This window comes from Ptychodera flava, chromosome 12, assembly GCF_041260155.1.
Source record: "Ptychodera flava strain L36383 chromosome 12, AS_Pfla_20210202, whole genome shotgun sequence".
Classification (NCBI taxonomy): Eukaryota; Metazoa; Hemichordata; class Enteropneusta; family Ptychoderidae; genus Ptychodera; species Ptychodera flava.
This window is the reverse complement of record NC_091939.1, coordinates 10,905,212-10,928,820: the sequence shown is the minus strand read 5'-3', so window position 1 is coordinate 10,928,820 and position 23,609 is coordinate 10,905,212. Positions and strand designations below refer to the sequence as shown.

Below are 23,609 nucleotides of genomic sequence, written 5' to 3'. Positions count from 1 at the left end.
CTGACAAGGGAAACACTTGTCGCATCGGTGTTTTATGATTTCTTTTGTCTCAGCGTTTAATTACATAATATTAATCAAAGTAACTTGCACGTGGTACACAATTATCTTTCAGTGAGACAATTAGCTCTGATACACGCCATAAATATTCACACTAGCATCCCTGCTGGAATTCTTACCTGTCTAGTGATACAACGCACCCGTATATACGACCAACAACATTTGCCGTTGTCTAACGTACAGACTATTGAAGAGCGAATTCCTGTACCTACCCTGGCCACACGTCGAGCCCGTGAAACCTGAAGTACAGGCACACACGTAACGACTGGGCATGCTGGGGTCACGTGAGCAGGTGCCACCATTTCTGCATGGCTGACTGTAACACGGGTCTCCTGTACGTTCGATTCGATTTTTGCACGAACAAACGACGAAAACAAATAATGTTAAAAGAACCATCAAGCGCATGTCTTTCATAGATTATAGAAAAAAACCCTACTTCTCAGTCAACGGTGGTCAGAAAACAGCATGAAGAAATCTATTAAGGAATATACATGTATAAGCTTAGGTGAGACTATAATTTTAGAGATATTGCATAAGATATACGATATATTACGGTTATGTGATAATTTCATCCTCGTCATTATATTTTTCATACGATGGGTCGGACAGCTTTGGAGGTGCAGTCAGCAGGACTCCCACTTAGATTGATCATGTTACGAATGAACTGGACTAAACCGATGATGAACTTGAGATTATGTTGTGCATATACAACATCGAAAAATTAATGAAACTTGGTTTGTTAGCCCTTGCTCGTGAGATACTGATATGCGCTGAGAGTGCTCACAACCAGTTATTGAGCTAGATGAATATCTTTTGCCGTTGTAAAATACACTCGACATCCAAAGAGGCGACATAAGTTTGAGTCAGAGCGCAAAATGTTTGATACGGTACCTTGTTCGCAGTTAACGCCTGCGAAGCCCAGCGGGCAATAACATTGGTATCCTCCAGTACGGCTTGGTTCGCGAGTACAAGTTCCGCCATTTTGGCAGGGTTGGCCGAGGGCACATGGATTCACTGTTGATAAAGTTGAAAAATGCAAAGAGCTTTATACCTTGTCTGTTTTCGCGGCAGTCGTTCAGAAATTCGAAATGAAAGTACAATCAAACATCCAAGTGGACTGTTTAACTAACGACACGTTTCATAATAACGCATTTGAATTTTTCCCCGTTCTGAAGCATCGGTCTATGAAAACGCCGTACACTTTAATTATCATATAATTATTATCCTATCAAAAGTTGGATTTTTTTGCCGCATATTATGTTTGAGTATTGGCTTTTTCAAAGTCTTATAGCTCAACTTCACTCCGAAATGGATGATTGAAGATCATATTCACTTGGCACTAACTTTATTTACCAAGAAAGCCATTGTACAGGGTGATTGTAAATACCTTGTTCACAGTGTGAGCCAGTGTATCCTTGCGCACAGTAGCACCTGTATCTGTCAACCTGAGTTGAATCGGGTGAGCAAGATCCGCCATTTTGACACGGTTGGGAAATGAGACATGCATTAACTGCAAAGTAAAATTGATGCAATTTTAAAACTCCAAGTTGCTTTAATTGAAAGTTAGACTGGAAGATCGGTCACTCAGAGGGCGCTCCGTAAAAATCGCGACAGATTTTCTAGACTAGGTTAATATATACCGCTATAATAAATGCGTTTATAGGAGGAAAACTATTTGGTTGTCTCTGAATCTGACGCTTCATTCAAAACTAACAATAACGGACGTAAATACTGTACAGCCGTCACTTTCCGCCAGTGGACCTATAAGAGCAAAACACCGGTTAGGTCACTCACCTTCTTGACAGTTATGCCCCGCAAAGCCTTCAGAACAGACACATCTGTATCCTTCGTTAAGGGTAGGATCAGGCGAACATGTGCCTCCATTTTGACATGGGTATGAGATGCGACAAGGATTGACTGTGTTGAGAGAAAAGCACGTGAATTAAAATGTATGAAACAGTGATTGACATACAGACACGTGACTACTATAAAGTTTATACAGCACAATACAGGATAACTGAGGTTTGCTCGTGTCGAAACTTTCGTACATACAGCTGTCCCGGAACACATTATTTCTATTGCGCCTTGGATGCTTAGGTGTTCAAATAGTACAATAGGGCGTATTCCTGTCAGTATTATGAAAAACTTTATTTGTGATTATTTTTACCAACCTTGTTCGCAATTCTCCCCTTCAAAGTATTGAAAGCAAGCACACAAATACCCGGTTGGTCGGCTAGAGTCCGGTGTACACGTACCGCCATTTCGACAGGGTTGAGATAGGAGGCATGGGTTCACTGTTAGGAAGGAAGCGAAAGCGTCGAAGTAACAAACGGAATGAGTGTTTCATACCTAACGTTTTAGGACGCTGTATTCACTCACATCCGTGCTCGCGAACTGAAATACTATGAAATGATGGCTGCTAAATAGTTGCTTCAGTCTACTGAGATTAATTGCTGTGGGTTCTGATTTGCGGCCACATAACAACACTTTGTGATTTCTCTTTTCTTTATTCACTGGTCACATGAGCGATCGTGCCTTCTTAAATATCTTATAGCAGGGCTATTATACTTTCCCGTTCCCTTGAATATTTAGTGCATTACCTTGGTCGCAGGTTAGGCCCGTGAATCCTTGAGGACAGAGGCATACATAGCCAGCTGGTTGGGTCGAATCACGTGAGCAGGTACCGCCGTTTAGACAGGGCTCGCTGACGACACATGGGTTCACTGTTCGCGATGTACAAAGAACGAGCAGTAAACAATAAGACTTGTCAGGTCAAAGTGTCACAAGTTCATATGAACAATATACGAGAAGGATATCGATATAACCTTTTATTGCAGTATTTTACTATCTGAAAGTAAGTGCAAACCATGTTGAATTGAGTATCCTAAACGAACATGTTTGACGGAACATATTTTTTTCTGGCTGAGCTTTCAAGGGACATCATAAATGAAAAATAGCTGTAACTTGTGACGGCATTTACATTATCTTTGATCTGGAAAACAAGCACAGTATTTTCTCTCTCCCTTAAAGTAATACAAAAGTATTAGTCTTGCAGGCGAAACGAATTCTATACAATAAGACATTAGACATTGCACAAGTACAGGCTGTGTTCCACTGGACAAGCTGAAAACTGGCATTCCAATGTTGTTTTTGGAGTAGGTCGAGATTTTTTCGCCCGCAGATGAGGAATAATAGAAAACACGTCAAATATTGCAGCTGATGGAGCTGTAAAGTTGAAAGAAATAAATGAATTTTGTTTGCATATCGGCGTCTTGCGGTGAATAATTGCGCAGGCACTTTACCTCCTTCGCAGTTCTGTCCAGTGAACCCACTTGGACAGGAACAACTGTATCCGCCATTTTGGCTAGAGTCGGGCGAGCACATTCCGCCATTTTGACACGGTTGTGAGATGACACAGGGATTGACTGTGGGGATTTAAGTTAGAATATTTAAAGACGTTTTAAGATGTCCCTCTTCAGTCATTGAACGGCTTCAAGGTCTGAATTACGTTCATATTTTAGTGGATGGTACACTGAATTAGTACGCTAAATTATGCAAAAATAAAGACTAAAATGTCAATAAAGATACCTGCAAGTTATGTTTTCATAATAGACAATTCCGAATATGCCATTAAACATTTTGAAATCACAATTCAGATAATACGATTGCAAATTGAACTTCGCGCAATATTTATTGAACGCTTGAAACATATTACAGTAAATGTTGTTAAAAGAATATGTCATCGTTATTGGCGAGACCTGTCGAATGGACAATGCTACTCTCCTGAGTTAGAAATGGAATGTCAAATCACGTTGTTCTTCATGTGACTGTGAGTAAGTTTTGGTGACAGAGAACTTTGATTTAAGTGAAGAGTCACTTCTGATTCTGGAACTCCGAGGCTGTATGAGAAATAAAACGTTTATTTTCCCATTACGGCCTCACTGCTATCACGTTAGTTACCTTGCTCGCAGTTTACTCCTGCAAATCCCTGGAAACAAGAACATCTGTACCCTCCTGGTTGGATGGAGTCCTGGAAGCACGTCCCGCCGTTTCGACACGGTGTCGCTATGAGACAGGGGTCAACTGCGATACAAGGACAGCAGGGTTTGAAATACAATCATGGAGATTCAAGTCAATAGCTAAATAACAATGAATGCAGATGTCGACACGAGACATGTCTCCTCCATAAGTATGTTTATTGTTTATAACATAAAATGGTGGAAAGCGCCAAGTCTAAACTTAAAACAGATCTCTTTCAGAGAGTATTTTGCGATTAACATTGTTCAGCGCCAGTGAGGAAAGTACTCGCTAAAATGTGATGATGATGATGATGATGATGATGATGATGATGATGATGATGATGGTGGTGGTGTGGTAGTGGTGATAATGATAAAGATAATGATGGTGATAATCATATAGGTTTTGTGATACTTTTGCTTGAAGAAAGGCGTTAATCCCTCCATATTCGAAGCAAAAGGACTTTGACATACCAATACATTACATCATAGTACAAACATATGATGTTTGTGACATGTGCTATTAAGGGAAAAGTCAGCTGCTCTACTGCTACTGTGGTATAATGTTCAGTATCTATGAAGCCCCATTTCATATAAAGCAGCAATATTTACTATCTGATTTAGAGTCCCACACAGTAGAGCAAAAGACTATACTACTATAAGACTTACTGGTTACATCACGGGGACGTGGTGTGGTAAAGCACCTATAGTACGGAGAACTAAAAGCACCTATAATACGGAAAACTTATTTAAGAGTTGTGTTATCTATTAGAAATGTCATTACTACCGGTGTTGCTGTCTCAAATACCTTGTTCACAATTCTGCCCAGTGAAGCCCTGAGAGCAAGAGCAAATATATCCAGACGATTGACCGGAATCCGGTAAACATAATCCGCCATTTTGGCATGGTCGAGAAACCAGACAAGGGTTTACTGTGTGCAAAATTAGAGAAAAATGTTTTAGTTATGTGTATCGGAGTCCTCAAGGCAAATAAACACAAACTTTATATTCACCTCAGTGATTTAGCAGTATTACAAACCCCGTGCTCGATTGATCATCAGGTGATAACGAAAAATAAGGCCATGTGAGGAATTGTGACCAATAACAACATTTTCCTGCACGTCCGAAAAAATCAATATGTGAATCTACACGACTCACCTTGTTCACAGTTCATTCCTGCGAAACCTTGCAGACAGTTACATCTGTATCCTCCGGATTGAGTCGCATCTTGAAAACACATCCCATCATTCTGACAGGGCTGAGATTGACACGGATCCACTGTTAATAGAAAACATGTAAATGATGGGTGAGTCTAAAGCCAACTTTAACAATAGACATATCGTCATTGACCGATAAATTCTATTCACACAGGAATCAAAGGTTTCATTTGATATTTATGCTACTTCTGTTGTCAAGATACATATATGTTTACACTCATACTAATAACACGTTATATATTCTTGCAGTAAAACGCCCCACAACACCTTATTTTCCTCACCCTGCTCACAACGTGGCCCGGTGTATCCTTCTACGCAAGTGCATCTGTACCCTTCAGTCATACTCTCATCGGGACGACAGGTGGCGCCATTTTGACAGGGGAAAGACAGAAGACATGGATTGGCTGTGTGAAGAAGAAAATTATGTCATTGATTCTTGTCAGTGATTCTTATCTTTCCCTGAAACTCTGGGGAGCGAATGAGACAGAACGACTGGCAGACGGATAGATATATAAACGAAGGTACAAATAGAGATAGAGATTACAACTAGAATTCAAAACTAAAAAGTCCTACCTCTGTCACAATTTTGACCAGAGAATCCTTGCATACATGTACAGCTGTATCCACCTATCACAGCCGGGTTTCGCGTGCAGGTTCCGCCGTTTTGGCAAGGTCGTGTTAAAAGACACGGGTCAACTGTAAGATACAAGCGTCCCTGTCATTCAAACGTCTTCCAAAATCATATTCGGTCATAACAGAAGCAGGTATTGCTTGATGGATTACTATCGAATGTCAACAAATACTTGGTAATAAAAATAATAACTACAGTGTGTGCCTTCAAAAATATAAGTACAACTGACTTACCTTGTTCACAGTTGTTCCCGATAAATCCTTGAACACACGAGCAAGCATAGTTTCCTGGCTGCAACGTATCAGAATTGCAAGTTCCGCCATTTTGACAAGGACTTGTGAAACATGGGTTAACTGTAGACAAAAGCGAATCAAAAGTTAGTGCATGTTAATTGGCCTGATCGCTTTTGTGATGATAAGGTAATTTTCTCTCGATGACAGAACAAATAAGATATTCAAGAAAATGGTGTCTTTATACAAGTTAGTTAATTTTAGATTTGCTACGTTTTAAGTGACAACTTTCCAGAACTGTTGTGTTATTAAATGCTCGTTTGGAACCCTCTGTAATTGTTGTGTAATTAATCGATTATGCAGTTGTGATGGTCAAATTTTCTAGTAAGGGTGTTTTAGTGTTCTACAAAGGGTGTTTTAGCCATAAGTACGGTGGAGTGCAGTGATTGAATTCGAATATAAGCTGTTAGCCAATGGAACACTCAGATTTCCTTTAAACGTGCTACCGTGGACTTCTTGCTTTTGTTTGCTTTAACTGCTTTCAACCGAAGAGTGCAATTTAACAGGACGCGTACGACAACTCACAACCGCGTACAGCTGCTCAGCTGAGTATATCATATGCTTTACACTTTTTAATTTTTGGTTCATTTAGAACTGAAGCTGTCAGTTTCAGTAGTTTTATAATATTTGTTCATAGAGGAAATAGCTGACTGCACTCTATATTGCTGCACGGTCCCTTAATCACGCTACTTAAATAATAGACCTGATTTATAAGGGTATAAACTATGAAAAACACTGAAATCCGACTATTTGAGCATTATGAATCTATTTCTCACCCTCTTCGCAATTGTCTCCCATAAACCATTGCAAGCATGAGCATCTATAACCTTGGTTATTAGTCAGATCAGAGGTACATGTGCCACCATTTTGGCAGGGTCGTATTCGACATTGGTTGTCTGGGAGGAGATATCAAAGAAAAATTGAATGAAGTTATATAGCTGGAGACAGCAATATGGCAATCATCGATGAATTCCTGTCTTTTTGCATGAGTTTGCTGTCCATGTAAGATATACAAATGCTGACAACCAGTTGAACCCTGTTTTAAATATATACTGTAAATTACAAGGAAACTGTAACTAATTAGAAAAATTGTATGAAAATAATTTTTCTGCGTAGGGCAATTGTAATGCATGTCGGTATAAATTACAAGGCGTTTCTCTTGTACGAAATAGTGAACTTACATATTTGACAAAATTCGCCTTCGTAAGGCCCATCACAATCGCAGATTTCTCTACCGCCAGATATTACACATGCGCCACCATTTTGACACGGGTTCGGTTCGCAAAATACCTCACCTGTTGGAAATGAGATAACATTTTCCATCACATAAACTTGGAACTTGTGCGAAGAAACTGTCAGTCTGTCTGCCTACCTGTCCGGCTTTGTGTGTCAATTTCAATCTTCATTAACGGAATCGTTATCATACCCACAAAGAAGCAACTTGCAAAGTGAATAAATTACTTTATAAAACGCCTTTGTGTGCGTTATTTACAGAGACGAGGAAGAGCCCCTTGCCTTGTTCACAGTTGGTCCCAGTAAAACCTTGCATACACAAACAGCTATATCCACCATTTTGTCTGGTCTGACATGTTCCACTATTTTGACAAGGCTGACTGAAACAGGCATTCACTGAAAGATAAGAAAGTAATACGCATTGTTTACAACGTTGAAAACACGAAAGGGAAATATTGTAGAACTAAATTTATAAAAAAAAAGTATCATGATTTTTGCTCGGAAAACTCACCTTCTTCACAATTCGGCCCGAAAAACCACTGCAAGCAGGAACATCGATATCCATTCTGCTGACTTGGGTCTACTTCACAGTTTCCGCCATTTTGGCAAGGTTGGGTTGAGCATGGAGCAACTGTCAGATAATGATTACAGATTGTTACAGCCAGAATAAAATGAATGGGCCAAAATGCATCGCAGATAAAAATAGGTCATTATTATACCGCAGAAACCCAAAGAACTGACCACCCTTACGGTAAACCGCCTGCCATGCACGATGTTTTATGTTCTTCTGTATAAGGAAATGTTTATGTTTGTAACACGGCAAGTTCATCATATAAAGTTTAAAGAAACTTACATCTTTCACACAAGTCTCCTTCATACGGTCCGCTGCACACACATGTCATCCTGCCTTCCGAGATGACGCAAACTCCGCCATTCTGGCATAACGAGGAATCACAGGCTAGGTTTGCTATTGAGATAAAAGTTATGTGCTGAGTAAGAGGCTCTGCAAATAGTATGATTCGCCGTCAAGACCTTTTAGATTTAGTAGAAGCTTGAATTACCTTGTTCACAGTTGATCCCGGTAAAGTCAGCTTGGCATGAACAGAAGTAACTTCCTTGCTGTACCGGATGTGGTCCACAAGCTCCGCCATTTTGACATGGCTGGCTCACGCACGCGTACACTACAGTTGAAGTAAAAGAAAACCATACGGCTAAATATTTGGAAAAGGCAACTTCATGAATGACTCAGACTTTGTCATGTAAAAACGAAAGATTTAGATTCATCGAAGAAAACCATATCGTATTTGGGTTGAGCCCATCGGTTTGAGGAGATAAGTGTTGGAATTCCTGGTGGAAGAAGCATGACGACAGTGCGTATCATACATACTTTTTGCAAAATTTTGAAAATTAAACTTCTTCAACTATCAATAATAGCATTATGTTACAAGTAAACATATATGATTTGAGCTTAAATGAATTTTGCGTTATAATCCATCTGACTGTTGACCAATAAATACGCAACTGTATTTGCCCATATAAGCTTATGCCTAACGCCATCTGTATGAACGCACCTTCTGGGACCACAAAGGGACGCACTAGTCCTCAATCTTCAGAAGGGAATCAATCTATTGTATGCCATCATTTTTTGTTTTGATAAGTATTGACCCTCTATAGGTCTCACATTCCAAGCAGTAGGAGTGCGCTTACAAAATCTGAACACTACACCGCCACTGGAGGGTATGTATGAGCAAACAAGTGGTCATAGTATGTTTGCTGTCCATCTAATTTCTCACGACTATTTTATGCTATGTGATAGTATACAATTCTCTCATTCAACTTAGGAAAAATATTTTTTTCTCGCCCTGTGCGTATTTTTGTGATCCCTTTAAAAACATATGGTGCTGACAATGGAGTGCTCAAAAATATATCAAACATGAAAAGCGAAGCGATTTGTTAAACCTCACCTTGTTCGCAGTTTTCTCCTGTAAAGAATTGTGAACAAGAACAACTGTATCCTCTCGGAAGACTCGTCTCTTGACGACAGGTACCGCCGTTTTCACACCGCTGTTCACTAGCAATGCAAGGATTGACTGCAAGACGGACATGGACAAGAGACTCACTATACAATAAGTTTGTGAAAGTATCGCTTTACTCCAGATTCCTACGTCATAGTTGTAGTCAAAATGATTCTCCACAGTTAGTAATACGCATGCACAACGAAGGAATTTTCAGCGGCCCTTGTACTCCATTGATCTAGTAACAGTATCATGAGACAACTGAAGCACAAAAAAATTGAAAATTCAAGCATCCGCCAAAATAACCCGCAATTTTCCGCTTTTCTTAACTTTATATCAATAAAGACAATGAGCATTTTGTTCATTGTTACCATACTCTTAGTATATATTGTTTATTGATAGTCACTTTCACTGACTGTCGAATCCCCTTTAACCCTCCTATTAAGCATTACGAACGAAACAAATGACAAATTCATTATGTGGGTACAGGTCTGATACTTAATTTGACATTAATGTACTCACAGATTTCACAGAGGTTTCCTTCGTATGGTCCCCGGCAAATGCATCGTACGCTTCCGTCCGCAACAACACAATCCCCGTTGTTAGAGCATGGGTTTGGATTGCACAACGGGGTCCCTAATCGAAGATACATGGACATTAATGTACGACTTTTGCATGAAGTAATATATATCAGTATCAAAACACTTAAAATGTCGTAATTCTTAGCCTTATACGCACCTTGTTCACAGTTTGTTCCACTGAATCCTTGCGCACACGAACACAGGTATCCATCAATCTCTACAGGATGACGCTGGCAGGTTCCGCCATTTTGACAAGGTTGGCTGATGCATGCGTAGACTGAAAGGCAACAGATACGTTCATGGTATTGTAAATGTGCTACCTTACCAAGGTATGTATGTATAATAATGTATTTGAGGCAGCAATTTTCAATATTACAAGTATCTCACCTCGTTCACATTCTTCTCCTGAAAAATATTGAGAACACTGGCATCGATATCCCTTTGACTCACTAGTACTAGAATCTTGCACACAGGTACCACCATTTTTACAGGGTTGACTGTTGCATGGATTTACTGAAACGGAAATATAGTATTAGGCAAGCTTACGGGAGAAGTATCTACATTTTGAAATTTGGTAAAGTATCCAGGACATAATTTAAACCTCATTGCGTCAAGGACAAAGTGTTTCAAACGAGTCCTGACATGGCAGTTTTGGAAGCAGTACATCTTGCGTATTTTCACTGTAAAAAGTGTAATATACATGCTGTATACATTGTTTTCTAGTTACTTGCGTACTTCAAAGCTTGTCGGGGAGGGAGGGAGATACGATTCACATCTTCTTGAAGTAAATCCTATTTTAAGTATACATGTATCATTCCGACTTAGTACTTACAAACTTCGCATCTCTCTCCTTCGTACAGTCCTACACAAATGCAGAGCTGGCGTCCTTCTGATACCGCGCAAAGTCCGTTGTTGAGACATGGATTTGAATCACAAAGTGAGCTACCTATGAGAAGAAGAATATTTATTCCAAACTTATCAATCTTTTGTCGGTGAAGAAACATCTTTCTATACTTTTTCGTATACAATTTATATATAGCTTTTGAATAAATGGTCATTTTTGATGCTATGTTTTTGTCCGTATTGATTTGTAAGCCATACAAAAGGACAAACTTTTATGTCAATCTGCTTTCTGTCTACACTGAGGCATTGCAATAAAGGCATGTTATAGAGACGAAGAACCTTCTCATCATAGATCTGGTAAGTTGCAGTATAAAACGTTTACCCTGTTCACAATTCGTCCCAGCAAAGCCTTGAGCGCACGTACACAGATATCCGCCAAGCTGTACAGGATGTGGCTGGCACGATCCGCCATTTTGACAAGGCTGACTAAAGCACGCATAAACTGGAAGAAAGAATTTGAACGCATGAGATAAATTATACTCCTTAATCCAGTCAGACATAACCACTTACGTTACTTCACCAGTATAAAACAAGAGTCATATCATGAGCACTGCAGGTAAAAAAAATTGTTACATGAAAATTGAGTAATATTTTCCAAGTCTATCGTGAGTGAGCAGGAGGGTAAATTGCTCGTAACAAAAGGATGTCTTACCCTGTTCGCATTCCACGCCTGAAAAATACTCTGAACATAGACAGCTATACCCGCTTGGTTGGACTGTATCTTGCATGCAGGTTCCGCCATTTCTACATGGTTGACTTTTGCATGGATTAACTAAAACAAAAGCACATTTAGACGTTATTCTGCTCAAAGATTGTTAAACCCTACTGGAATAAACGCTCAAAGTGGAATATTTTTTTGTATTGTATAGTCAGAGACGCTGTAGCCGTATAATTAGTCGCAACGGTATAGGTCTCAAGTATGAAAAGTTTAATTTTGAACTTTTGGGAGATTTGTCACGTTAGTATCATTCATCGTGATACTTTTCTTGTACGTGAAAAAGACGATGCGAGCTTATCAGTGCTCAGTGTATACTACAGATTCAAAGTTACATCAAACGTTGGTTCGCTAAATCATGCATTAAAATGACTTCGGAGCGTTCATGTAAGTGTGTCCTGTGTGTTATGGACAATGTAAAATGAAACATGATTTCTGAATCGATTAGTTGGTTGAATTTTTATATTACTAGAATACTAGAATCGTTTTAGTAAATCGAACATCTAATATCAGGTCACACACTTTCTGCGTTTTACTATGCCTACAAGAAACAATCATTGGAAAACAATCATTGGAAATGATTGGATATGATTCACTTCCGCGATTCATCCTATACTCACATATTTCACACCTGTTTCCTTCGTAAGACCCATCACATACACAAATTACATTTCCCTCGGATATGGCACAGATTCCGTTATTCTGACAAGGGTTTGGATTGCAGACTTCCCCTGCAAAAACATTTATAGACAGTATGATTAATTAACAGTCCATTCAATAGTTGTTCTATAAGTTCTGTAAATACACTTAGAAAGCTTATAATAACAAAACGCATCATTTTTCGGTGACTGTTTTTCAAGTCTAGCGAAGCTTTGCTTACTAGAATTCCATTATTAAACAGTTAATGTGACTTTACAGATTACACAGAATGAAAATCCAAATACAGATGCCCAGGATTGATAACCCGATAAAAATTACATGCGCCATACTTACCTTGCTCACAATTCGTCCCCGTGAAGCCTTGTGCGCATGCACAGAAATATCCCCCCAATTGGACAGGGTGTGCTTGGCATATTCCGCCATTTTGACATGGCTGACTGGAGCATGCATAAGCTGAAAATATATATGAACACAAAATATCTCAGTTAGAAAGTCGAATCGTATCACATTCTGGCTAAGCATGCCTGGTATTTAAAACTTACTTATTTTGCAACCTCGATATTATCTTACCTTGCTCACAGTCATCTCCATGAAAATATTGTGTACACGTGCATCGGTATCCTCTGGCTTCGGTTGAGTCCGAGCTACATGTACCGCCATTTTTACAAAGTTGACTCTCACATGGGTTAACTACAATGAAAGAAAATTGTTTATAGAAATGCTGTTTTGCGCCTCGTGCTGACTGATTGTAGGTACCTGACTGTTCATCTATTAAAAGTCAAGACACTGCTAATTGTGCTATACATGAAAAGGAAACCGTAATTCAAGTGTACTAAACTTCACAATTGCCGTCTCATTCGTAATCCTCCGGTTTTTTTTAATATCCTGGACGACTGTTAATCGACGTACTTCTGAAGTTTACAATAAGAAAAGCACTAGAGAGTCACAATTTACTTACATATTTCACATCTCTCTCCTTCGAAGACTCCTACACATACACATAGCTCGTTTCCATTTGATATTGCACATATTCCATCATTTAGACAAGGATTGGGTACGCAAAGCAGGTCACCTTAAACGCAACGTAATTAACCATCGATAAGGTAGCTGTTCGGACAATCTGTTGACACTAATTTCCTCATATAGCTCCGCATTTAATATATTTTTCAAAGAGCTGAAATATTGTAATGTGGAATTTAAAACATGGTTTATTTGTTTACATGAAGTCTGTATGATCGGAAACTCTACCGTAAGTTATAGTTTTCCATTGATACATACGAAATTGTTATCAACAATATTGACCTGCGAACACTAAATCATTTCTAAAACTAGTTGTCTATTAAATGTGTCGTATTATCTTTGCGGACCTGTTAAAACAATCTACCTTGTTCGCAGTTCTTCCCAGCATACCCTTCTGCGCATGAACAGAAGTATTCCCCTGACTGGATAGGATGGGGTTGACATGTTCCGCCATTCTGACACGGTTGACTGAAACATGCGTACACTAAAATTCAAACAAAAACTCAAACGTGAGTAAAATCAAAGGAGTTGATCGGGGTATAATGTTGTCATATGATATTGTGAAATCACAAACAAGTAAACAGCAAGCCAAAAATTCACTTGGCGCAGTTTACCTTGTTCACACTCCGTTCCAGTAAAGTACTGAGTGCATAAGCAGTTGTATTCCCTGCCGGATTCTTGAACGCATGTTCCACCATTTTTACACGGTTGACTCTTACATGGATTTACTGCAATAATAAAATTAAGAAAGAATCGCCAGTAAGAAAATGTCACCAATAATTTACCACGTTGATGTAATTAACACTCCTCACTCTTCTGCCGTATCCGATGTCAATTTTTTCCGAATAGTCATTCAGTATGGATAAATAACCTCTTTTATGATGCTGGCATATGTTTATTAGAGTATTTCCTTATTCTAATATTTAAAAACAAGAATATCCATCAGTCTATTACATGCTGCAGTGAGATCAACACTCCTTCTTGTGTACATATCGATAACAGTGAAATATATAACTTACGGATTTCGCATCTTTCTCCTTCGAATAGTCCCACGCATATACAGAGTTCATTACCACTAGACACAGCACAAATTCCGTTGTTTAGGCAAGGATTAGGACTACATTGTGAATTACCTGTAAGACCATATAACAAAAATGCATACAATAAATGTCATTTCTGCGATGACAATAGATCAACATAACACGGTAACATAGTTTCATGTGAGTATTATTTCATCATTTGTTCTCCGTCAGTAACAATAATAATAATCCATTCTTTGCATGTTGATGGTTCTTCGTAGGATAGATCGGCTTGGTGAATCACGACATAGTACAGAAAGGTCGTTGAACTTCTTTTCGGGTCATTAGAAGGGGAAGTGGTGTATGGCATGCTTCCAAAGTTTTTTCAAGTGCTGAAACCTGTAATAGTACTTGTGAAGAGCTCCTGCATTCGCTATGCGATCTATATGTATTGTAAAGACTGTAGGGAAAATCAAGCTGAAAATGCATGTGTGCTATCATTTTCAAGCATCGTCTATTTGTTAAAATACCTCTTAAGTACATGTCTTTTCTAAACAATGATCGGCTACAATATACTCATGAACTGTAAGGATATACATGATAAGTTGGATGTTCTCGGAGTTGGTTAACATTAAACAGGATTATGATTACAAACTAAACTATCATAAGTCGGGGTGTTTACGCACACTGTAACGTATTTCCTGTTCGAGAAAGATCATGCACTACACCATGCAAATCACGTACCTTGTTCACAGTTTGTCCCCATGAATCCTTGCGCACATAGACACAGGTAGCCACCAGTTTGGACAGGATGTGGTTGACAGGTTCCGCCATTTTGACAAGGCTGACTCAAACATGCATAAACTTCAAATGAAAATACATGAAAAAGATTGTATTTATTATTCTCTCCCATGAAGAACGTCATTTACCAAGCTGGGGATAATCCAAAGGTTAGGACAGCGCTCACTTTTAGAGTAGTCTAAGAACTCACCTTCTTCACAGAAATCGCCTGCAAAATATTCTGTACAGGCACATCTGAATCCTGCTCCTTGATTTGAGTCTCTATTACACGTTCCACCGTTTCGACAAGGTCTGTTTCCGCATGGATTAACTGTATGGGTAAACATATAGACATATATATGATGTAAACCTTCTCAGGATAGCGAATAAATAGCTACTCTACTTGTAAAATTGACATAAAAAGGTTAGCAATCGTAGAGATAGATATCTTACTGCATTATCTAGCAGTTGGAATTGATTAACAGATTGGACTTTGTGGTCAATAACCATTTAACATCCCACAGAAAGTTTGAATCGCAGAAAAAAGATATTGTTGAAGTGCTCCCAACTGCTGAACACGGTTTTAAAAACAGTTCAATGGAAACGTTCTTGGCGCAGAAAAATCGACTATAGGCTACTCAATAAAGGAAAAAATGTAGTATTCACCAGATTCACAACGTTCTCCTTCGTAAGGTGGCTGACATATACACACTTCATTGCCGTCAACAAGACCACACATCCCGCTATTCAGGCATGGGTTAGGATCACAAGGTACGTGGTCTAGAAAATAAAGAATGAATTGAAAACGTATCGTGAAACCAGTTTTTTTTTTCAAGTCGCTGATGTCCACAAACACGTCAAACAGGGTTATGTAGAAAAAGAAGAGGGAGATGACTTTTCCGTGCACGTCTCTTCTTGGCATCCAATCAAAGGTCTTGTCTGACCACTCCAAGGCATTATGAAATCCCATCATGTATCCTCGAGAGAGCCAAAAATTGCATAACAAGAATTTCTGCTGACAATTGCTGTGATTCTATGTTTTAGTCATGTTATCCATTATGATGGTATATATCGACTATCAACTAAGTTTGAGTTCCCTCTAAAATATAAGATTGCTGCTGCATACAAAAATAGTAAAGCAACTGTCCTTGTGTGATGCACGTTCTTTAAACAGTTATCGCTTACCAAGTTCACAGTTGGTTCCCATGAAGTCTGGTGCGCATAAGCAGAAGTATCCTTGCGAAAGCAGCGGGTGTGCCAGACACGTTCCACTATTTTGACACGGGTTACTTAAGCAGGCAACGACTGAAATAAGAGAGAGAGAGAGAGAGAGAGAGAGAGAGAGAGAGAGAGAGAGAGAGAGAGAGAGAGAGAGAGAGAGTCAGACAGACAGAAAGTGAGTGTACGATATAATTTATTAATACATTATTATATAAATTAAATATATATATCGAGAATATGTTACTACACATGTGCATTTTATGTATGTACTCTGAGTTATGGCAGAGGTATTTACTGCAGAATTGTCCTTCCTTTGCTGCAGCGTATAATACAGGAGTTTCTTATGTTGACTTTTTTTTAAGTTGCAGGCTTGTATTGTACATTAAATAAATTTCAATATTAATATTCCAAGGACAGATATATCTCTATCGGAAACTGTCTGTAACAATATGTAGGGAATTATTGAATTACTGAGAAATGTCACAGATGCTGACTTTTGTAGCTAAGCATGAGATCAAATTTCAGCGGTAAATCTCGGCATATGCAAGAAGACCATTATTAATATACAGCCATTATATTTGGATTGTTTTTAGTTGCGCAAAATATGTACTTCCACATTGCAATTATTTTTGGTGCTTTAAGGGCATGTTTTGTGGTCAACATTTTTACAGTTTTTCTTGTTTTCCCCTGGGAGCATGTAAAAGTGCTCAGGATTTGTTCTGTCAACATTGCCTGTGTATGTTATGCCTCCATTATTGTGGACAGTTTGTAAAATCTAGACTCCAATCTATCAGTAACCACGTGACTAGTTTGAGATATTGTTTGACCGTAAAAAATTTAAAACATCGCTCGCCGCGTCTGTACCTTTACAAAAGAAATCCGAGAAACATTTTCCCCCTGGCCTCATGGTGTAAAGCCCATGCTTGTTTCAAATTCAGACTACCAACAAATACTGGTGCTACCGAGAGCTTTAGTTACTGAAAGCACGAGTCACAAGACCCAAGCCGGTTTAAGCAGGCAAATGTTGTTCCAATTTTTAAAAGTGGTAGCAAATGTGATATTACAAACTATAGACCAGTGTCACTTCTCTCCTTAATAAGCAAAACATTTGAGAAAGTGATCTTTGATGATATATTTAACCATGTTGAACATTATATATGTAATTCACAGCATGGCTTTATTAAGACTCGCTCTACTCAGACTAACCTTGTAACCTATGTTGATTTTCTTGCTAACTGTTTTGACAAGAAACTACAAGTTGATAGCATCTACACTGACTTCTGTAAGGCTTTTGAATCTGTTAATCATAGACTATTAGTTTACAAACTAGAACGTTATGGTTTTTCTGGTGAAGTTCTACAGTTGTTAAAATCATATTTAAGTAACCGTCAACAAAGAGTAGTTGTTGATAGTCGCTTTTCCGAGAAGTGCCCAGTATCATCGGGTGTACCCCAGGGGTCACTACTTGGTCCACTGTTATTCAGTGTTTATGTAAATGATTTACCAGGTGTTTCTATAGATTCACAGTTTCTCTTATATGCAGACGATGCTAAAATCTTTAGACCTATTAAAATTATTTCAGATTGTTTAAAACTTCAAGAAGATGTTGATGGAGTCGCCATCTGGTGTCGATCTTGGAAACTTGATTTAAATGTCAAAAAGTGTTCTGTGATCTCTTTTACCAACAAGAGGATTTTAATTCATTTTGACTATTGTATTTTAGAAATCATTCTTAATAGACAGCAAAAAGTTAAAGATTTGGGAGTTATTTTAAGCTCAAACTTAGGTTTTTCAGATCATATTTCTCTTACTGTAAATAAATCTTTTAGAATGTTGGGTTTTATAAAACGAAACTCTCAAAATTTTACTCAGGTTCAAACTTTTAAATCTCTTTATACTTCTCTTGTAAGGAGCTGTCTCGAGTATGGTTCTGTTGTCTGGAACCCTCGGCAAAAATCAGATATGGAATTACTTGAAAATGTTCAATGTAAATTCATAAATTATTTGTGCTTCAAAACACATATTTCATATCATGCTGACCAGTATGAAGCTCTCTGTACCTTGTTTAACTTACCAACTTTGGAGCAACGTCGCTGTTATCTTGATATGATGTTTTTACACAAGTGTGCAACTGGATTTTATAATTTACCAGATGTTTTATCAAAGCTATGCTTTAATGCACCTGGCAAACTTTTGCGCACCTGTCCCACATTCAGACCACCTCGTAGCCGTATCAATGTTTTTAAATTTTCTCCTCTTAACAGATGTATGAGTAATTTTAATGAATTGTTTCGTAATAATCATAATATTGATATTTTTAATGACTCATTTAAGTCTGACATTAGACAAGTTATTTTTTAATGACTGTTCTTGTTGTGTTGTTTGCTTTGTTTTTTGTCTGTGTGTGTCCTACACTTGATTTTAGTTTTGTAAATATTTTCTGTTTGGTGCTGTCTTGTTCAGTGTTTTTTAAACCGTTTTCTTTGTGAGCTTTTGAGGAACCTGTAAATGGGACTTGATCCCGTAAGATTTCCTAATAAATAAATAAATAAATAAATAAATGCTGGTGGCAAGATTTTTTCTCTAATTTAACAAGTGCAATGCAATCCATTTCTGCCTTGTGATAAAAAGTCAACATCTAAGCTATAGCATCAAGGATGCACACGTGAGCAGGAATAAATATATCGGTGTGTGACGTGTGTTCATTGAACAACTGTTTTCCCGTGATGGAGAAAAGTGTGTCTCACATTTTAAACACCATATCAAATAAACCGTATCACTTAGCAAACTAGATCCTTATCAGCCATTACAAACATTTGCTTACTCTAGTGAGGCAGACTATCTCACTTCAAGTATTATGGCAGGAATATCTTTGCATCATTAAATTTGCCTAAATTGTGCCATGGCTTCGTAAAATTTGGAGGCAATGTAAATATGACGAACAAAAAATGTGACGTACATTTCATAAGTACGTCACAAATTCGTAAGTTGTGGAATATTTTCACTATTTTTCTTTTAAAATATCAAAAATGTAAAGATTTCAAGGTTAAAATTACAAATATATTATTAGCATTGCGACAAAATACTAATATATACACGGTTATTCTCTACATGTTTTTTGTATCGTGTAGACTATTAAAATCAACTGCTTTGGATACCCTTATGATAGATTTTTTTGCATCGGAGTTTAATATTACAATGCAAGTCATACTGTGACCGTCATATACTTCCGCCTTATATTTGTTAATTTTACTGAGATCACTGAGAAAGTCAATGTAAAACATGATATCCTTCAAGTTTATTCTCAAATGCAAATTGTCAATAAAAACGAGCTCATTTCCTCGATACAATCTTTAATTTACAAGACGTAAGATCATTGACAACTGAACATGTCAGGCATTAAACCTCTGAAATGTAACATCATCAAGTTCTGTCTCTAAAATGCTATGTTATATACACATACGTACATAGAAACACATAATATGGGTTTAAGAAAGACAGATTGGGCAAATTTTGTTGAGACATCACTGTTATAAAAACGTTTTGGACATAAAAAAGTCTCTCAAATATCCGTGTTATATGACTATGGCTGCATCTATATCAAATACTTTGTTTCTTCCAGATCTGTGATTGTAATCACTTGTGGAATTTCCTTTCCTGAAAGAATATTCTAGTCTAGGTATCATGCCCAACATGGACTTGACGAGTATGCTGTTGAAGCTCATTTGTATCCTTTACTATTTTTCCCTCCCTCTCCCCCTCCCCTCCTTGGTTTCTGGTGTTGAGAAGTTAAAAATCGGATGATTTCAGTAAACTTTACAGCATGCATCAGAATAGAAGGACACGAGGCATGTATGCATTCTGTAAACTGTCGATGAAAACCGCAACATGCCACATTGCTTCAGTTTAAATCACAAGTATTTAAAAAGTTCGGATTTCGGATATAAAATATGCACTAGCGAATGAAGCTACACGTATACATAAATACTTACAGTAGACTGGTCTTGCGAGAAGCGTATTGTAAGCTTGGAATTTCTTCTTTAAACGCATATACAATAGCCCGATTGGATAAAACATTTATCTAAACTTGTATGTTCCCCAAAGGCACACAATGCATTCTTACTAAAGTTACGCTTGTATGGAATTCAAGCGGAAGACTATTGCGTGTTTCAAGAAAATTGATTCGTCGAAGATGGACTGTGATAAAACGACTGGCAATAGTCGCTCGAACGTGCAGTGCTGTGTGTTTTTGAAAGCAGAATTCAGTACATAAATTCACAGTACAAAATTCGCAAAGTCAGCGTAAAACATTTGGTGGGAAATTAGAGCTGAAGATCCAAATTCTTACGTGAATACTACGTTAAACTGCAAATGTTTGTCAGAGAAATAAAAATCTATTCCTTCTTTTACCTTTAAGCAAGTCTGAACAAAATCTCTACACTCACGGGAATGTCAACTCTTTAAGCTTATGGGATATACAGTGTAAATTATTTTACGAAAGAAAAAGATTAACTTGACCACAATTAGAATCCTGCAGACTTCTCATGACAGAATAATCTCGCAAAGGGTCTCGCTGCAGAACGCGTAAAATAAAAACAGACTTTCCATAATTATAATACACTTACCTATTTCACAGTTTGTACCGGTGAAGTCACCTGTGCACATGCACGTGTAACCGGCGGTGGTGGGATAACACTGACCATTGTTGACACACGGGCTGCTGTTACAGGCAGACACAACTATAAAAACATCAATTTAAAAGAAAACCATGAAGTAATGTCGAACGGTTCTCCTACGTTAATTGTAGTCTATTTTGTTAGAAGTAACACAGACAAATATGAGATATTGAACGCTGCTTGGAAATTGACCATTTGATCTTGTAGAAAGTGAAAAACACATCGACCACTTCCTCCAAAAAATCTTATAACCCATCCCTTGATCACATGATTTGCAACTGTACTGCCCACTGCTCGCTTCACACTAGTGCATCCACTGCGCATGCTTGAAGCAATTGGCAGACGCTCAGGACAAGCCTTTAACTATTCCTACATTTTCCTTGTATACTAGTATCTGTGTCAACGACAATTGTAGCACGCGTACTTAGGACCAGAATTCAGGCACGCATACTAATTGCCACACTTACTCATTTGAAGACTCTTCAGACTTTGGCGACTGTGTAAATGTGGGTATGACTCTCAGAACACAACTTCAAAGAATGTTCAGATACGGGTATTGCTAACAGAATTTACCTATAGCTAACATTTGAGTGTTGTTAAATTTCATATTTCGGAAAAATACAGAAACTGCGAGTATGACGACTATTCTAATGTGTGTGTCAATCAACATGCAAGTCTGCGTATTAGCTTTGGACATTCAAGCAGATTTGCCCGAAATCTATTACACCCCGCGCACTTTAATTTTCCTGCAGATGGGCTAGGGTCAAAGTTCTTCATTTTTTGGCAAAATACTTATTCCAAACACTACAATTTCTACAAAATAATTGATCAAAAGTGCATAATGAGACATGATTTACTGCAAAATCTGTCGTGTTTTAGAAGAGAAACGTATGATTGTCGCCGATGATGTGGACGGTTAGTTTGATCGTGTAAAAGCATTGGCGATCGGGTAAAAGCTGAAGGTGCAAGAAAGACACATCAATTAGTCACTAACAATACAATTGACTATTAAAAATAAGAGACTAGTTCAAGTGATACAATCCAGAACTGGGAAACAAATCAAGCAACATGCGACTTAGACTGGCCCCCAGTCGCCTGGCTTTTCTCGCAGCAGCTGAGTTACTAGCTGGCCGAGGCGTTCACCCCACGAGCAGCGCAACAACCTACCTTTAGCGCGTCGGTCTGGGGATGTTTAGTCCTTCAATTTATTATATGTTTTGATACTTATATGCCCACAGACTTGGAGCAAGTCTACAAGCGACTTTAAGGGTTAAACCATTGACAGCAGAAGGGATGGTCGTTGAACATGATGTTACTGAGATGTTTCCGTTAAATTGAGCAACGACAATAATTAGATATTTGCTATTTTAGATCTAATAAGTTTACATTGTTGGATATAAGTCATACGAACATCTGTTCCAATCGTGTTACTCCTGTTGTTCACAATGTTGTTACCATGCCAATCTGTATTTGTTAGTGGCAAATTTGTCAGTTTAAAATATTACTTTTCACACTGCCATATATGTCTATATTTATATGTGCGTTACATAAAGATCTCGATAATATGTCTCTTGTCTAATCTATCTATCTATCTATCTATCTATCTATCTATCTATCTATCTATCTATCTATCTATCTATCTATCTATCTATGCATTCAAGGGAATGACAAAGGTGTTTGCTGCAGAATTTTCTTTGTTAACACCATTCCTGTAAGATGGTATTGTTCGTTTGATAAATTTCAATTACGGTGTTCCAAGCACAGACACCTCTCTAACGAAAACTGACTGAAAGAATATAAAGAGAATAGATTTATTACTGTAAAAATCCCAGACGCGGATTTGTACAGGATGAGAACAAATTTCAGCGGTAAATCTCGCAGTCACAAGAAGAACATCATTAAATTACAGCTGTTCAGAGCAGTTGGTTAGATATTTGTCACCTGACTGTAACGCCAAGAATCAAAACATTAGATACGCAGGTGCAATACAGAACAATGTAAGCTTTGCAAAAAGGTATGGCGTCATAGTCCTCACAAAATCCTTCTTTTGGCCCATTTCTTCATTTACACTTCTTAGTCATGAAGAATTCTGATAGTATTATTACACGTATATGCGACACGAACAGTGAAAGTGTTCTACAAATGGGTTAACCATGATTAAAAGCTTGTTATCACGAATGAATTCAAAGAACTACCGAATTTCTAGTAATACCTTACCGGTTGAACAATCGTTTCCCGTGAATCCATCAACGCACTGACAAGAGAAACCGATAGAGTCGCCTTGAACGAGGGTGCAAGTTCCGCCATTGTGACAGGGTTGACTCCTACACGGATCGTCTGCAACGGACACGTATTTGATTATTTTAATACCAACGAGGGAGGAAATCTCTGTCAATGACACATTAACTTCACAAGCAAATGAACAAATCTGTTCCAGAAAGCTCACCAGTCCACAAAATATCATACGACGAAAGAACATTTCAATTGTACGAACAGAAGTGCATTCTAACCTGCTTGCATACAGTGTTTTCAGGCGAGAAATTAAAATTTTCTGCACTTGTTTTTAAGTTGATAGT

At 38.1% G+C, this 23,609-nt stretch overlaps 1 protein-coding gene across 1 annotated transcript in view; it reads right to left on the bottom strand.

Annotated features, from left to right (window-relative positions):
- Positions 1–23,609, bottom strand: part of LOC139144974 (neurogenic locus notch homolog protein 1-like) — a 28,778-nt gene extending 5,169 nt beyond the window's left edge. Inside the window, exons 1-39 of the mRNA XM_070715840.1 lie at positions 23,251–23,609; positions 20,983–21,096; positions 16,322–16,441; positions 15,803–15,916; positions 15,348–15,467; positions 15,101–15,220; positions 14,357–14,470; positions 13,952–14,065; positions 13,702–13,821; positions 13,276–13,389; positions 12,888–13,007; positions 12,651–12,770; positions 12,278–12,388; positions 11,595–11,714; positions 11,265–11,384; positions 10,872–10,985; positions 10,427–10,552; positions 10,197–10,316; positions 9,981–10,094; positions 9,408–9,533; positions 8,505–8,624; positions 8,297–8,410; positions 7,955–8,074; positions 7,726–7,839; positions 7,392–7,505; positions 6,987–7,106; positions 6,154–6,273; positions 5,863–5,985; positions 5,571–5,693; positions 5,231–5,350; positions 4,882–5,004; positions 4,018–4,140; positions 3,360–3,482; positions 2,658–2,780; positions 2,229–2,351; positions 1,852–1,974; positions 1,445–1,567; positions 949–1,071; positions 270–389 (exon numbers count right to left, since the gene is read on the bottom strand). Of these exons, the coding sequence (XP_070571941.1) occupies positions 270–389; positions 949–1,071; positions 1,445–1,567; positions 1,852–1,974; positions 2,229–2,351; positions 2,658–2,780; positions 3,360–3,482; positions 4,018–4,140; positions 4,882–5,004; positions 5,231–5,350; positions 5,571–5,693; positions 5,863–5,985; positions 6,154–6,273; positions 6,987–7,106; positions 7,392–7,505; positions 7,726–7,839; positions 7,955–8,074; positions 8,297–8,410; positions 8,505–8,624; positions 9,408–9,533; positions 9,981–10,094; positions 10,197–10,316; positions 10,427–10,552; positions 10,872–10,985; positions 11,265–11,384; positions 11,595–11,714; positions 12,278–12,388; positions 12,651–12,770; positions 12,888–13,007; positions 13,276–13,389; positions 13,702–13,821; positions 13,952–14,065; positions 14,357–14,470; positions 15,101–15,220; positions 15,348–15,467; positions 15,803–15,916; positions 16,322–16,441; positions 20,983–21,096; positions 23,251–23,512 (4,795 nt within the window). The 5' untranslated portion in view covers positions 23,513–23,609. The remainder of the gene's footprint in view (positions 1–269; positions 390–948; positions 1,072–1,444; positions 1,568–1,851; positions 1,975–2,228; positions 2,352–2,657; positions 2,781–3,359; positions 3,483–4,017; positions 4,141–4,881; positions 5,005–5,230; positions 5,351–5,570; positions 5,694–5,862; positions 5,986–6,153; positions 6,274–6,986; positions 7,107–7,391; positions 7,506–7,725; positions 7,840–7,954; positions 8,075–8,296; positions 8,411–8,504; positions 8,625–9,407; positions 9,534–9,980; positions 10,095–10,196; positions 10,317–10,426; positions 10,553–10,871; positions 10,986–11,264; positions 11,385–11,594; positions 11,715–12,277; positions 12,389–12,650; positions 12,771–12,887; positions 13,008–13,275; positions 13,390–13,701; positions 13,822–13,951; positions 14,066–14,356; positions 14,471–15,100; positions 15,221–15,347; positions 15,468–15,802; positions 15,917–16,321; positions 16,442–20,982; positions 21,097–23,250) is intronic.